At 47.5% G+C, this 15,304-nt stretch overlaps 1 protein-coding gene across 1 annotated transcript; it reads right to left on the minus strand.

The window, feature by feature from the left end:
• Positions 1-326: 326 nt before the first annotated feature.
• On the minus strand, positions 327-10,007 carry Rbfa (ribosome binding factor A). Its single transcript, XM_021214957.1, has 6 exons — positions 9,749-10,007; positions 6,910-7,126; positions 6,493-6,605; positions 3,196-3,280; positions 1,289-1,356; positions 327-947 (listed from the first exon to the last, which is right to left on the minus strand). The coding sequence occupies exons 1-6, from the start codon at positions 9,910-9,912 to the stop codon at positions 557-559; spliced, it is 1,038 nt and encodes a 345-aa protein (XP_021070616.1). The 5' UTR covers positions 9,913-10,007; the 3' UTR covers positions 327-556.
• Between the last annotated feature and the right edge of the window lie 5,297 nt (positions 10,008-15,304).

Here is a 15,304-nt window from a genome sequence, read left to right on the forward strand (position 1 = left end):
GGCTGCCTGCACAAGATCCAGCCAGTCGCCATTTCAGCGTGGATCAAGGATGGGCTCCCAGGCCTCAGCTCTAGATAAGGAGCTACTGGCAGTTAAGGCTGCCGGCGAAGGAAGAGTCAGCTTTCTTTAGGGACAGCACGGGTGTAGCCCTCATGGTTGCCTATGCTCCAGTGACGGCCCAATTCCCGTGTTAGATAGGGTAGCACCGGTTAGCTTCAGTGAGGCACAAAGCTGGGAGGGAGACTCTGGGAACAGGAGTCCTACGTTAGAAGGGAGAAAAGAGAGGCAGATATGTTTAAAATACGTTGTGCATATATACAAAATTCTCAGAGTAAATACAAAATAGTTTATTTATCTGGGACCAGGTAGGTACCTGAGGACTGGCTTTGGGGACCCTATTCTGTGGAGGTCTGCAGATGCAGTCCGATGGGTTCCGTGCAGTTCTCCTGAAACTGAGGCTAGGCTGTCTCCGCGAGTGACTATGACAGAAGGTACACCAGAGGCTCTGTCCTGCAGTCTGATCCACAGGCGGGACGGGCACCTCAGAGGCCCCACCCTACCCCTGCTCTCTCTTGCCACAGAGGCCCAGCTGCACTCTTCTGTCAGCTCCAAGCTCCTCTTCCTGCTCATCCTCTGCCTCGTGGGCGTGGCATTCCCACTCTGTGCTGCTGTCCTCGTCCTCATCCTCCTCGCCCAAAAGGAAGCTTCTGGGGGAGGCGTCCTGGTGCTGCCCGGATCGGGCCTTCTTTCTCTTCCGGAACAAACGAGTCGGATCAGGCGCCTGCTCTGGCCCTGATGGTGGTGCCAGGCTCTGACACTGGAGCCCTCGCTCCTTCTTGCGTTTGTACTCCATTATTTGCTTATTCAGTGCCTCATGGTCAATCCCACACAGATTTGGGTGTGCGGTTGGTTCTGGGGAGTCATGTGGTACCTGGGCATCAGCGTTCCTGTGACAGAAGAAAAGCCGTCACACAGAGCCCAAACCCTGCTTCAAAGCACAGTGTAAGGAGCAAACCATCTGCACAGGACCCGTGCTACATCTCCCCCTCTTCTGACCTTATCTGAGGGTGACAGGGATGTAGAGGTGATCCTGGACAGCGGCTCGTGTGACCACTGTGTGCATCTGAGCGTGGTGGTATAGAGGCAGCCACCCAGAACTATGCAGACATGTGCTGGATCCAGGGGCAGGTACCAAGGGGGCCGTGTGGGCTAGTAGAAGCACAGACTGAGCAGCCGCTGTGGCTAAAGCATCCGCCACAGGTAACAGAAAGATGTCCACGTGGCTCACCTCAAACCATCCAAGTCATCCCTTTCATCTGGGGGTCCAAAGTCAGCCACTGCCAGTAACCGATCTACCTGAAAGGAAAGTACATGGTAGGCCATGCCCTCTGCTTCCAGGGTACAGCATCAGGGCCTCGAACACAGCCCAACACAAGTTTCCTGGCTTCAGTTAACACCACTGCAGGCACCTTCTCCATGCAGCGATCCACCCCCTCCCTGTTCCAACAACTTGTCCCAAGTTCCCTGCCGACAACCGAGGCTCCCTGAGTTTGTAACATTAGGCAAGTCTATGAGGAAAATAAACACTGGCTGAATTACATAACTAACATTTACTGGTTTCTAAGGTGTTCTAGCAAAATAATTCCATTTGGCCACAGACTTTTGAGTGTTTACGGACAGGAAGCCTAGCAGAGAAAGAACAGATGTGGGGTCGGCACAGTCTCAGCCAGAGGAGCCCACTGTGGGGTCAAGAGGCCTGAGCCAAAAGTAGCAGCACTCGGGAGGCAGAGGCAGGGGGAATCTCTGTGAGTTCAAGGTCAGTCAGGTCTACTTAGTAAGTTCTAGGACAGCCAGGGCTACACAATAAGACTCTGTCTTAAAAAAAAAAAAAAAAGAAAGTAAACCAATCAAAACATGATATTTTACCCACTGACATTCAAGAAGTATAAAACAAAGTATAAAACACTAATTATTTGGGCAGGGAAGATGGCTCTGTGGGCAAAGGCATTGCAGCCAAGACTGGTAAACTTAAGAGGGTAAAAAACCTTGGAAATAAAAATTTTCAACTCCAGGAAGCATCCTGGGTTCCTCAGAGGAGCCACTGAGTGGGCCACTGTGCAGTGCTGACCCTGACGCAGGGCGGCTAAGTCAGGAGCTGAGTCAGCTCCTGAGACAGCTGCTGGAGGAGATAACAAGGCCAGGGCTGAGCGGGCTTCTGAAATTCTTCAAGGCCTCACCAAATATGGAACTAACATAGCAACCAATCAGAACTGGACTAATGTCTCTGCTGCACTTCTAGCCAATCATATTAGAGGTTACTTAACCTTCTGGAAAATTCCCCTAGCCCTGCATTAGAGGGGACCTGTGAGCTCCTCTGGTGGTCGCCATTTTGATGAATGGTTGACCGACCCCTGCATGCTGGTAAACTTCTGCAGAATAAACACTCTTTGTCTTGCACGGGTGTCCTCTGGCCTCAACACCCACTATGCTGACTTGTTTGATACCAATCCGACATCAGCTAGAGACATCTGGGAAGAGAAAACTTCAACTGAGAAAATGTCCCCGTGGACACTTTCTGGCCTGTGGGCAAGCACGTAGAGCCTTTCCTTAATTAGGGATTGATGTGGGAGTGCCTAGCCCTTTGCGGGGGCGCCACCCATGGGCTGGTGGTCTTCGGGTATATAAGGGAGCTAGCTGAGCAAGCCATGAGGAAGGTAACAAGCAGCACCTTACATGGTCCCTGCCTCCAGTCCAGGTTCCTGTCCTGTTTGAGTTCCTGCCCTGACTTCCCTCACCCATGGACTGTGAGACAGAACTGTAAGCTGAAATCAGCTCTTCCTGCCCCAGTTGCTTTTGGTCATGGTGTTTTATCACAGCCACAGAAACCCTAACTAAGATACCCCCACACACAAGAGTGAATAAGCAGGGCTGGAGAAAGGACTTGGTGGTTTAGAACGCTGCCTGCTATTCCAGAGGATCTGGGTTCACTTCCCAGAACCCACACACGAGTTCCTGGCATCAAATGCCTTTTTCTGGCCTCAGAGGGCAGTATATGCATGTGGTACAGACATACCTGTAGGCAAAACACCCATATGCATAATTTTTTAATAAATCAGCAAACAAACAACACGCAAATAAAGGCTCATTCTGGTGTACTTGACATTTAAAAAAAGGCTAATCGCTGTAAAAGCTCACCTCAGCCAGTACCAAGTCTCTTTTGTCTTGAACAAACACTATGGGTGGAACATTTCTCAGGGTTTGCTGAGACATCAGAAGATGCCTGAGGAGAGAGCACGTGGCATTTAGTGGAGAGGAGCCAAACACAAACTACATGAAACTCACAAATTTACCAGGAGAGAAGACGACTTGCTCATTATGGCGGCAGAAGAGGCATCTCAGAGAGAGCCACTGACAACGGGTCACTGATGGGGCGGGGTGGGGTGGTGCAGGGGGGAGGGGGAGCAGAGCTTTGGTGAGACCTTTTCTCTACTGCCTCATCAGATAGGATGCACCATACCATAGCAGGTCTTCACTCTTCCAAGGCCACCGAGGCCTATCAAACAAGTTGTTTGAATTGGACTCACAGCATCCTATACTCAGTGGGCACTCCTGACCTGACATCCCTGCATGCTAGACACGAAAGATTTTGGTACAGCTCAGTAATGTGATACAGACCAGACTAATGAGGTCTAGGTCCTGCAATCCCTTGAAACTTTGACAACAAATTTTGGGCAATCACAGTAGTCTCAAAGATGCATTCACTCTGCTAACTTGCTTCTGATCCTTCTTTGATGGTTGTAGATACTCTTTATGGAAGTGGATGCCCAGTGACCCTCATACGGAACATGAGACAGTACACAGACAGACAAACAGATATGCTGGATGAGACCCACCCATGGGTTCCCAGCACAGTCTTCTTCCTGAAATGGAGTAATATACTGTAGGAAGTGGGTGCGGCCACACAGCAGCCAAGAGGGCGCCCTGGCTCATTGCCAAGCCCCGTGATCCCTGCTTGTTTACCAAACACCTGAATGATCATGCACACCTGAATGATCATGCGCTGCCCGCCTGACCCATAGCGTCATACAGCATGATATTGAGCCACTGACCTATCAACAACCACCCTGTCTACGTGTATGGCTCGTGTACAGAGTGTGCCAAATGCTGATTGGATGATGAAGAGTGGTGAGAGAAGAGTGCAGAGGGTAGAGGGGGATAAATTGGGCAATCCCCCAGAATAAAGAGGAGAATAAAGGAAGCTGCAGGAGAATAAAGGAAGCTGAAGCAAGCTAAAGGAAGCACTTCGGAAGCTGCTTGACCCTTGGTGTACATGTCGTCTTTGCCCCGCTTCTGCTGGTCGGAGGCTGGGGGTGCGCAGCAATATATGAAGGGAGGGCAAGAGCTACAGGGAGGAGCGTAAGGGAGTCTGTGCGAGGATCTGGCTCTGAGATGCTGAGATGCATGGCCAGCTGGATTTCTGCCTTTCTTTTTAACTGAATAAACTGAGTGTGCTGGCTGGTTTTGTGTTAACACTGACACAAAGTAGAGTCATCAGAGAGGAAGGAGCCTCAGTTTAGGAACTGCCTCCTAAGATCCAGCTGTAGGGCATTTTCTCAATTAGAAGTCATGGGAGAGGGCCCAGCCTATTGTGGGTGGTGGTCCTGGGTTCTATAAGAAAGCAAGCTGAGGGCTGGCGAGATGGCTCAGAGGGTAAGAGCACTGACTGCTCTTCCAGAGGTCCTGAGTTCAAATCCCAGCAACCACATGGTGGCTCACTACCACCCGTAATGAGATCTGACGCCCTATTCTGGTGTGTCTGAAGTCAGCTACAGTGTACTTACATATAATAATAAATAAATCTAAAAAAAAAAAGAGCAAGCAAGCTGAGAAACCCATGAGGAGCAAGCCAGTAAGCAGCACCCTCCATGGCCTCTGCATCAGCTCCCGCCCCCAGGTTCCTACCGTTTGCATTCCTGTCCTGACTTCCTTCAATGATGAACAATGATAGAAGTGTAAGTCAAATAAACCCTTTCCTCCTTTGGTCATGGAATTTCATCACAGCAACAGAAGCCTTACTAAGACACTGAATAACTTCATTATATCCAAGCAGCTCATCCATTTTCAAAATTTTGGGTCTCAGGATCCTTTACAATTATAAGAAGTGACTGGGAATCCCTTTACATTGTTCTATGAATGTCAACTCCACTGGAAATCAAATCTGAGAAATTTTTAAATGGCATATTTGAAAAGCCATTTAAAACAGTAGGCATACTAACTGCGGCCACACACAGTTTTCACGAGGAAAAAAAAAATGACTTTTTAAGGAAGTGTTGAGAGCAGTGGACTAGCCTGTGTGTCCACACGTTTTTTGAGGACCAGCTCAGTGGAGGAACAGCCAGTGCCTCACTCCACACTTGCTTCCTGTTGCTATTCTTGCTGATACACATGAATCTGTGGCCTCACACAGATAAGAAACTAAGGAAGAAGCCGGGCGTGGTGGCCTTTAATCCCAGCACTCGGGAGGCAGAGGCAGGCGGATTTCTGAGTTCGAGGCCAGCCTGGTCTACAGAGTGAGTTCCAGGACAGCCAGGGCTACACAGAGAAACCCTGTCTCGAAAAACCAAAAAAAAAAAAAAAAAAAAAAAAAAAAAAAAGAAACTAAGGAAGGGGAAATGTATTAACAGTCCTTAGGAAAGTAGGGATCGTTTTTTTTTTTTTGAGCCTCCGTGCAACCAAACACAATCCAGGATCACATTACAATGCATCAGGGAGGGTCTGGCGGGTTAGGGACCTTCTCCCCCGGGGTGGTCTTATGACCTTGTGTGTCAGTGCAGTTGCTGACAAAAGGTCAGAACCCTGCACAGTACAGCATGGCACTTGCAAAGTCATGATCCCACAAGAGCAGACTTAGCGTTCTCCAGAGTACCAAGTTCACACACTTCAGGCTCAACTACTCAAATTCTGCAAGGGTAAATCTTGCTACCAGCCTTGGGCGGGACCGGCCAGCTGTCTGCTCTTCAGTGGTTCCCTCCTGCAGGCATTCCCACCTAGGGTGGACCTTAGGGAGGACTGTACTTCGGCAGACATTAAGAGACCTGCCTGTGCTTCCCGCCAAGGACCAACATTTACAATGGTGCATTTTCACTCTTGTCCTCGTTCATCCAGGATGCTTGTAGGTAAATCAGTCACTGTGTGTCTCAGCAAGCTTGGGCAGCAGTACAATCAAGATCCAGCTCTAACACAGTCAAAACAGTCTTGCCTCACAGAACCCTGAAAGGACCTGTGGAGCCCCACAGAACTGCTGAGAAATCTGATCAGATCAGGCCTTACAGGAAAATGCAATGTATACTCTAGGAATCAAGGAGATGCTTCCAGGATTTTCCTGAAAAGCAAAAATCCTCAATGTAAATGAAATTGTAAAGTTTACCTACAGACAAGCGGCCAAGGCACTTAAGGTAGAAGGCGTTACTCGTAGGAAGCAAACCCCATCACCTCATGTAGGCAGCGCTCCTCTGCAGCACGGCCTCCATGTGCTTGTTCTGCTCCGCAGAGACCCCTGTCTTCCAGTACACTCGGCAGGCTGAGAAGTCTGAAGTCACAGAGACCTGAAATGCCCCCCAATGCTTGTCACTTTACGTTCAGTCTGCACAGTTGGCACAGTGTGCTGGAGTTAGGCGCTACAGCTTCTTCTGCCTCTTCCCACTTATTCTTGTGATGGCAGCCAGAGAGCACAGCATTAACCCAGGGAAGTCGGGTCACAGACACCCACACTCAGCTCCCTTCTCTCAACTCAACCCCATGGGCCCCACCGCACTGCTCACAGCCCCTTCTAGGAAGATGGAGGCCCCACACCGTCTTTATCAACCTCACCTCAGTCCTAAGTCCCAATCCCGGCCTCCACCCGCTCACCCTGGAGAGCTCCACATTCAGGTCATAGACCTCCTGGCTCACTTCAGGAGTGCACAGCAGTTCCGTCAAGGATTTATAGAGGAGGCCGTTCAGGACCCTCAGGCGTATACTGTCTTCCTTCCTAGTCTTCTTTGAGGTGTTCTTCATGAGGAACTCATACTTGGATGGCTTGGGAGTCAAGGACCCCAGGGATGGGCCTTCATACCAAAACTTCTTCCTATATCAAGAAAACAAAGATTAGGTTGGGAGGGGGGCGGCTGAAGAAGTAGCTCAGTGGTTAACAATACTAGTTAGTCTTTCGGGGACCTGGGTTCAGTTCCAGCATTCGCAGGCTGTCACACAATCACTGTTCCAGGGAAGCTGATGAACTCTTCAGACCTCCACAGATACCAGGCTCACACATGGTACACACAACATATGTGCAGGCAAAAGACTCAAACACGTAAGTGAATCCTTCTTCGTTTGCTTGTTTGTTTGTTTTTCTGGCCTTGAACTCAAGAGATTGCCTCTGCTTCTGCCTCCGAGGGTCGGGACTAAAGACGTGTGCCACCACCATTTAGAACTCAGGTACAAAGGCCAAGTGGTGGCAGTGCACACCTTTAAATCCAGCACTCAAGATGGAGAGGCAGGTGGATCTCCGTGAGTGAAGAGGCCAGGCTGGTCTACAGAGTGAGTTCCAAGACAGCCAGACAGAGAAACTGTCTTGAAAATAACCACACACACACACACACAGAGAGAGAGAGAGAGAGAGAGAGAGAGAGAGAGAGAGAGAGAGAGAGAGAGAGAGAGAGAGAGAGAGAGAGAGAGAGGAAACTCATACACATAAAATACATCTTTAAAAAGAGATGGGGGCTCCTTTCTTAAAAAGTTAGATAAGATAGTAATGACAAGTTTAAAAAAGTTTTGCATAAACTATGTCAAAACACTGTGACACTTCAAGCATAGGGTGTTTTCATTGGACACAGGGGTGTGTTAATGGGACCCTAACAACTACTGATGTCTAGTGGACAACAACATGGCTGTGGAGATGGGACAGAAGACACTTAACACAGCCCTGTAATTGTGACTTGTGTCTCTCTACAGTGGAAGGACAGACAGCCCTCCAAATTTCACAAAGCGCTATGCTTCGTTGGCCATGGAGATAAGGGTCAATGGTTCTGGTGTGCTCCACTGAACACTTGGGAAACTGAGGGAAGCCTTACTTCTCACTGTGAGAGGAGGGGCGAGTTCCAGGAGAGCAGGGAAAGAGGACAAATGCCCAATGCAAAATGCTCCTAAGTAGCGGGACCAAAGGCCAGCTGTAACAATAAAAGTGAGCGCGCCCAGATCCCAGACCATGCCGGCCAGCACCTTCCTGGGCTCCTCACAGGAATGGCTGATTCTCAGGGTTTAAGGGGGCATACGTAAGATGAGCTTAAGACATCTTGAAGTGTCAGAAGGTAGGAAATTGCTAAACATCTGGGGTGTGTCAAAAAAAAAAGCAAAGGGGTAGAGGGGGCTGCTGAAGGCCAAAGAGCACTGAGCAAAATCAAACAGTAGCTGGTAGCCACAAGTCCACACTGATGGATGCATTAATAAATGAAGGGGAACATCTCCCACAAAGAATTCCATATAAGGGCTGGTGAGATGGCTCAGTGGGTAAGAGCACCCGACTGCTCTTCCAAAGGTCCGGCGTTCAAATCCCAGCAACCACATGGTGGCTCACAACCATCCCTAACAAGATCTGACTCCCTCTTCTGGAGTGTCTGAAAACAGCTACAGTGTACTTACATATAACAAATAAATAAATCTTAATTAAAAAAAAAAAAAGAATTCCATATAATCCAGGACCATAATCCTTCACCTCTGAAGGTCAGGGGCTACAACACACAGCAGTTTCCTACCAAAAATGACAAAAGGGACAGCTGACCCCAGAACAGTGGGAGGCACACTGGCTGGAAGACCCCTCGATAAGACAGGATAAGATGGCAGGAAGCTCATGGCTATATACACCCTGTTAAGATGGATAAAATGCTGCGTTTCCTCTGTTTCTTTCTCCCCTAGTCCACAACCCACCGATAACCATGAAGAAAATATCTAATTCCAGTGGTGTGAAACCACACGACCTCCAGGCAGGATGTTCCAGAACAGTTACAGCTGTGAAACAGGGAAAGGCTGACCACGAGCTACCGTGTCTGGATAGGAGAAAACATCAGGGAGAGCACATTAAACTCTGATAGAGAAACTTAGCTACCGTGTCTGGATAGGAGAAAACATCAGGGAGAGCACATTAAACTCTGATAGAGAAACTTAGGCCAGTCCCAGAACTATGCACTTCTTCATAAACCTAAAACCACCTGTAAAATCATTTGTTAAAACACCCCCCCCCCCAAATATAAACTGGCTTACCACACTTGGTAGATTCTGAGATGCCGTAGAAATTAAAAATATCTTTTTCTTGTCTTGTTTTTGGACTCAGCTTCTCTGTTTAGCCCTGACTATCCTGGAACTGTATACAGCCCAGGCTGGCCCTGAACTCAGATGAGAGATCCGCCGGCCTCTGCCTCCCAAGTGCTGTGATAAAAGGCCTGTGCAGACACTGACCGGCGAAATCAAAGTATCTTATATCTTTATTACTAAAGATATCTAATTAAGGAAAATTTTATGCACTTGAAGTGTGAAGGGAACGTGGAAATTGTCAAAGGTCAATGTGCAGGTGATCTGCCGATAATCATCTTCTAACACCGGTCCCCATGGTCCCGCCCCAACCCCTCGTGGACATCCGTTCCCTGTAGAAACCGCCTCCATCCGACCGTGCACCAGACGACCAGTCCCGCAGCAGACCCTGATCCGTGCATACCTGGTTTTCGAAGCAAATTTCTTGAGCAAGTTCTTGCTGCCGCAGGAGGCGACCGAGGTGTGCAGGGCCGGCGCGCGGCCGGGAAGAAGCGCGGCCCTGTGGCCGCCCCGCAGAGCCTGCAGCCCCGCGCAGGAGCCTCTCAGCCCCGCGACGCCGGCCAACATGCCTCGGAGCGCCGGGCCCGCAAGCACGAGTGGGCGCAGGACGGACCGGCGTGTAAACCTCAGAGCACCAAAGACGTGACCTGACAACAGGAAGCCCGGGGCCACTGTGGGCGGGGCTAACCCGACCGTGGGCGGGGCTGGCCCGGTTTGTGGGTGGGGCTTGGCGCGCTGTTATGACTGCTGTGGGCGGGGCGCAAACTGTGGGCAGTGTGGCCAGGGCCCCAAACCACCCGGATTTTTTTATATTTAGCTGTGCACTTACTTTATTATTTACTTATGTAAATGCGTGTGTGTGACATCCGCACGTACATGCAGGTGCCTCCGGAAGCCAGACGAGAGCGTGGCATCCCCTGGAACCGGAGTTAGAGAGTTGAGAACTGCCTGATGGATTCCTGGAAACCCAGCACTCCGGAAGAGCAGCCAAGTGCTATTAACAGCTTAGCCTTCTCTTCAGCCCCACCCAGCTTATTTTTAAAGCAAGGCCATGGTGCCGGTACTGTAGTGTGCATTTCAAAAAGCTAAAAGGGTATTTTGATCGTTTCACTGCTAAAGAGGAAACAAATGTTTGAAGAGACAGTTAAGTTTAACGTGACAGAAACATGCAATGCACCGGGTATGTAAACGGTGTATGGTGGCCATCAATGTAATACTGTCTCTGGTTTGATGTTTTAGTTTTAAGATTATTTGAAAGTGAAAAAAAAAAACAAAGTAGAACGGAAACAAGAGGTTAAGAAGCAGGACAGCCAGGGCTATACAGAGAAACCCTGTCTCGAAAAACCAAAAAAAAAAAAAAAAGAGGTTAAGAAGGCTCTCTGTGTCCAAGGCCTTTGAATGAGGCGCTGGAGGGAAGATGCGCCTAACTCCAGTGCCTGCAGTATCTGTTGTCTTCATTACTATCGTTAGTCTTCCTGCTCTACTTTATCCCTGTAGTAGTTCTTCACTTCAACTCAAATAAGCAGCCGTTTCATCACTGGGGAGAAAATTTAGTACAGGAATGTACATGTCAGATTTTAACAAGATGGAAGATGGCACGATCCATTGGAAATCAGTAGCTCTAGCCCAGAGTGTTCACCCACATTCAAACTAAAAACTAAGGATAGCGGTTTTCATTTAAAGCTGCTGTCTGCGGGCTGAGCTTTTGTAGTCGGTTGTTAAGGGCAATGACCTATTCTTTCAGCTGTTTCTCCAGGTCATTCTGTTCCAGGTAGCAAGGGACGTCATGCTGAACAGCAGTCAGTACAAGCAGTGCTTTAAGTGAATCAAAAAAAAAAAAAAAAAAGGCAATGAACCAGAATCTAATACTCTTTTCTACCTTACTCTATTTCAGTAGGATGTTAGCAATTCAGAATAACAGTGATGTTTTCCCATATTAGCCAAAGGGCCCAGTGGTTAAGAGCACTAACTGCTCTTCCAGAGGTCCTGAGTTCAATTTCCAGCAACCACCAGTGGCTCACACCCATCTGTAATGGGATCAGATGTCCTCTTCTGGTGTGTCTGAAGATAGCAAGAGTGTACTCACATACATTAAATAAATAAGAAAGGAAGGAAGAAAGGAAGAAAGAAAGAAAGAAAGAAAGAAAGAAAGAAAGAAAGAAAGAAAGAAAGACCATGATACAAACCTGAGAACAGAGTAACACGCTTTGTCCTGTTTGTAGCATTTGAATCCACTGGGAAAGACCAAAGACAATCTCAATCCAAATTTTGGTTAAATGAATTTATTCTTACTGTTAGCAGAAGGACAGCAAGCAGCCTTAGAGCCACACAGCATGCTGTGCAGAAAGTGGGGTTAAGGTGGGGTTTCAAAGATGGACATCAGAAAGGTGTGCTTTAAAGCTATACACGGCATCGACAGCTGAGTAGGAAAACTATTTTACTTGCCTCTGTTTTTTTTTTCTTTCCCAATATGCAGTAATAAAACGACCATTTTGTTGGGCAGTGATGGTGCATATCTTTAACCCCAGCATGCAGGTGGCAGACACAGGTGGATCTCTGAGTTTGAAGCCTCCCTTGTCTATGGTGCAAGCTCCAGGACAGCCAGGGCTATACAGAGAAACCCTGTCTCAAAACAAGTGAAGACCATTCCATCCCTTCTCCATAGCAATAAACGGGGTTTCCAGAGGCAAGGGCAGCGGCTGATGCCTCACAGCCCATTGTCCTATTCTTCTCGCACATGCAGTCCACTAGGAGCTCCCAGGCATCACAGAGCAAAAGGTCTTCAGGCATGCTTGACTCCATAGTAAGTGTCTTTAGCCATCACAGGGGACCTGTGTAAATCATTACTCTGGTCTGGTCTGGAGATAGAGCACTTCATTTCTGGGCAGGCAAAAACACAGTGCCATCTAGTTAGGGCTGGCTGTCACATCCCCACAGTCCAAACTAATTTGGCACATTCCCCCCCCCCCATCGCCCAAGTCATAGCCAGATGTATCAACATTTGTCCATAGTGACATATGGTAGATAAATGAGTGTTAGTTCTGTGAGAGAGGTATAGAACATGCCTGTAGCCGTTTGTGCTGGCTCATCTGGGCAATGCCAATAGTTGGAAGACTGAGGTAAGAGGATTCCTTTACAGGCCACCTTGAGCTACAGACTAAGATCTCAAAAAAAAAAAAAAAAAAAAAGGAAAAAAAGAAAATCCCTTGTCATGAAAGTAAATTGTATTGTGGGCATGTTGGTATATGCTATAACTCTTCCATATAAATATACTACATGGCTATTGGTAATCAATTGTATTGGGAGTTTGAGATAAAGTTTCAGTCTTAAGATATTATATCAGTGAAAAATGACTAGAAAATGGATTTAGCTAAATTCTACACTAAATCGTTCCATCTAAACTTACCATCTAGTATAAATACTGGGAGATCAAAGGATAACTTTTGCTCAAACTTGCTCAAAAGTATAAAAATGAATACAGGGCATGGTGACATGACACACACCTGTGGTCTTCTTGGGAAAGGGGGGGCTGATATAACGGGCTATTCCAGACCCCCCCCCAAAAAAGTCACCTGAAAGACTCGAGTCATTGTTCTAAGCCTGATGATGAAAATGATACAGGTGGCAATAACATTGATAACTCTAAGAGTCATCTGCAAAGCAGCCTGTGTAAGACACTAGGCCAGAATCAGATGGGAAGGCTGTGTCCCCACAGTGCTGGAATGTACCGACCAACAACAGATCCACAGCCAGGTTGGTGCTGGTGTGCCTTCTTCACCAAGCACTCTTGTTTCCTATTGCTTGTTGGCAAACACAGGTTCTTTTACTCCAACTACAACTCTTCGGTCACATATTATACTACATACATACATACACGTGTGTGTGTGTGTGTGTGTGTGTGTGTGTGTGTAAGTTAGTGAAGGCTACATAAGTTTTAAAGAGGTCCCAGAGTTCAACCAGGCCTTACTGGAGACAGAAGCAGATAGTAATGCAGATAGGGAAAGTCACTGCAGCTGTTTAGAAAATATAAGAAACCCAGCTGTAGATCCGCTGGAATTTCAGAGCCCAGCTGCAGGGTCTCAGGTATGAAAGTTAGAGCTGATCTTAAGATTAGAGCTGAGCTCCAGAGACATTGGACTGTGGAAGGCAAGACACAAAATAATAGAAGCAAAGTGCAAGGCTGGTGTCCAGACAGACGAGCAGAAGGTGGGAGGTTCACAGTTGGAGTGGGCCCCATCAAGCAACGAAACTCATGCTGCACTGAAAGTGCCACAGACAGTCGTTTTGTTTGCCTTTGGACACCTTGATGAATGGGTCTCCCAGTGACAGGCTGGCAGGCGGGGCTGGAGCCATTGCTGTCCCGGTTGCAAATGTCCGCTTTGTCATGGGGCTCAATGCAGGGGTGTTGCACACCAGTTCTTGGGCCTGGCTTTCCTGAGACTTTTAATATGCCGCTGTGCCCGTAGGCTACCCATTTACTTTGATAGCTTTGCATCTGATCTCTTTTTTAGTTATAGAAACGTTATTTATTAGCCTTTGCTTTACAGTTGGTGTCAGGTAGTTTTTGATATCTTTGTGCATAAATAAGATTCAAAGTTCACCCTGCCTTTCTTTCTTTGCACTGAAACTGGCATCATCTCGGGCAAACCACGGCCTTAGCCACTGTCTCACACAAGACGAAGCAAACCACTACCTCACACGATGGGAGGTGTGTAACACGTTGGGGACAGCTGGGGCTTGGCCGTCCTTTGAATCACTTGCGAACAACGCTGGGCCAGGGATCAGACTTGGGTGTCCTTCCACACAGGTGCTGGGTGTTCAAGAAAGCTAGACAGAGCCGGGGGTGGTGGTGAACACCTTTAATCCCAGCACTCGGGAGGCAGAGGCAGGCGGATTCCTGAGTTCGAGGCCAGCCTGGTCTACAAAGTGAGTTCCAGGACAGCCAGGGCTATACAGAGAAACCCTGTTTTGAAAAACCAAAGGAAAAGAAAAAAGAAAAAAAATTGAGAAAGCAGCTAGGCATGACCATAGACAGAGGGGATGGGGACACCAAGAAAACAAGATCCTCTAACTCAACATGACCAAGGATCGTACACTCACAGAGACGGAGGCAGCATGCACAGCGCCTGCACGGCTCTGGGTCTGCACCAGGTCCTCTGGGCATACGTGTGTGTGTGTGTGTGTGTGTGTGTGTGTGTGTGTGTGTGTGTGTGTATGTGTGTGTGCATTACTGTGGCTTCCAGGTCAGTGTTTTTATGGGACTCCTGAGTGTGTGAACAAGTAAGTCTCTGATCCTTGGGCCTTTTCTTGGGAGCTTTTTCTTCTGCTAGTTTTTTTCATGTCCAGCTTTGATGTGACTGTTTTTGTTTCATCTTATGTCTTACTTTGTTACATGTTATCTCTTAGAAGCCCTTTCTTTCCTAATGAGAGATAGAAAGAAGAAGGGGTACAGCTCCCGAGGGGAGAGAGGTGGGGAGGAGCTGGGAAGAATAAAGGGAGAGGAAACTGGAATCAGGATATAGAATGTGAGAAAAGGATCTATTTTTAATAAAGGGGGAAGAACCAAAATGCCAATGAGTTAGTGGAGAAATAGTACAGAATGGTGTATTTGTGTAACTGAATATTAAAATAAGAGGAAATACTGATGTGTGGAACTTTAAAACACGATGCAATCGAGACTTGATAAACCAGCTAGGAAGGACTATATATAATTCCATTTATTGAAATGTCTAAAATAGGTCACTCTACGAGAACATAGATTGGTTATTACCGTAAGCTTCAGGGATAAGGAAATGGGAAACAATTACTTTTTCTTCTTAGAGTGACCTTTTCCCTAGAATTTGATTGTAGTCTCAGTTCCAGTTGTCTGACCCTACCTCCATGATATTTAGAGTATACCTACAGTATATGTTAATAATATTTTTACTAAAGTATTTTAAATTTTTTTTTTTTTTTTTTT

Source organism: Mus pahari, chromosome 15 (genome assembly GCF_900095145.1).
Source record: "Mus pahari chromosome 15, PAHARI_EIJ_v1.1, whole genome shotgun sequence".
Taxonomy (NCBI): Eukaryota; Metazoa; Chordata; class Mammalia; order Rodentia; family Muridae; genus Mus; species Mus pahari.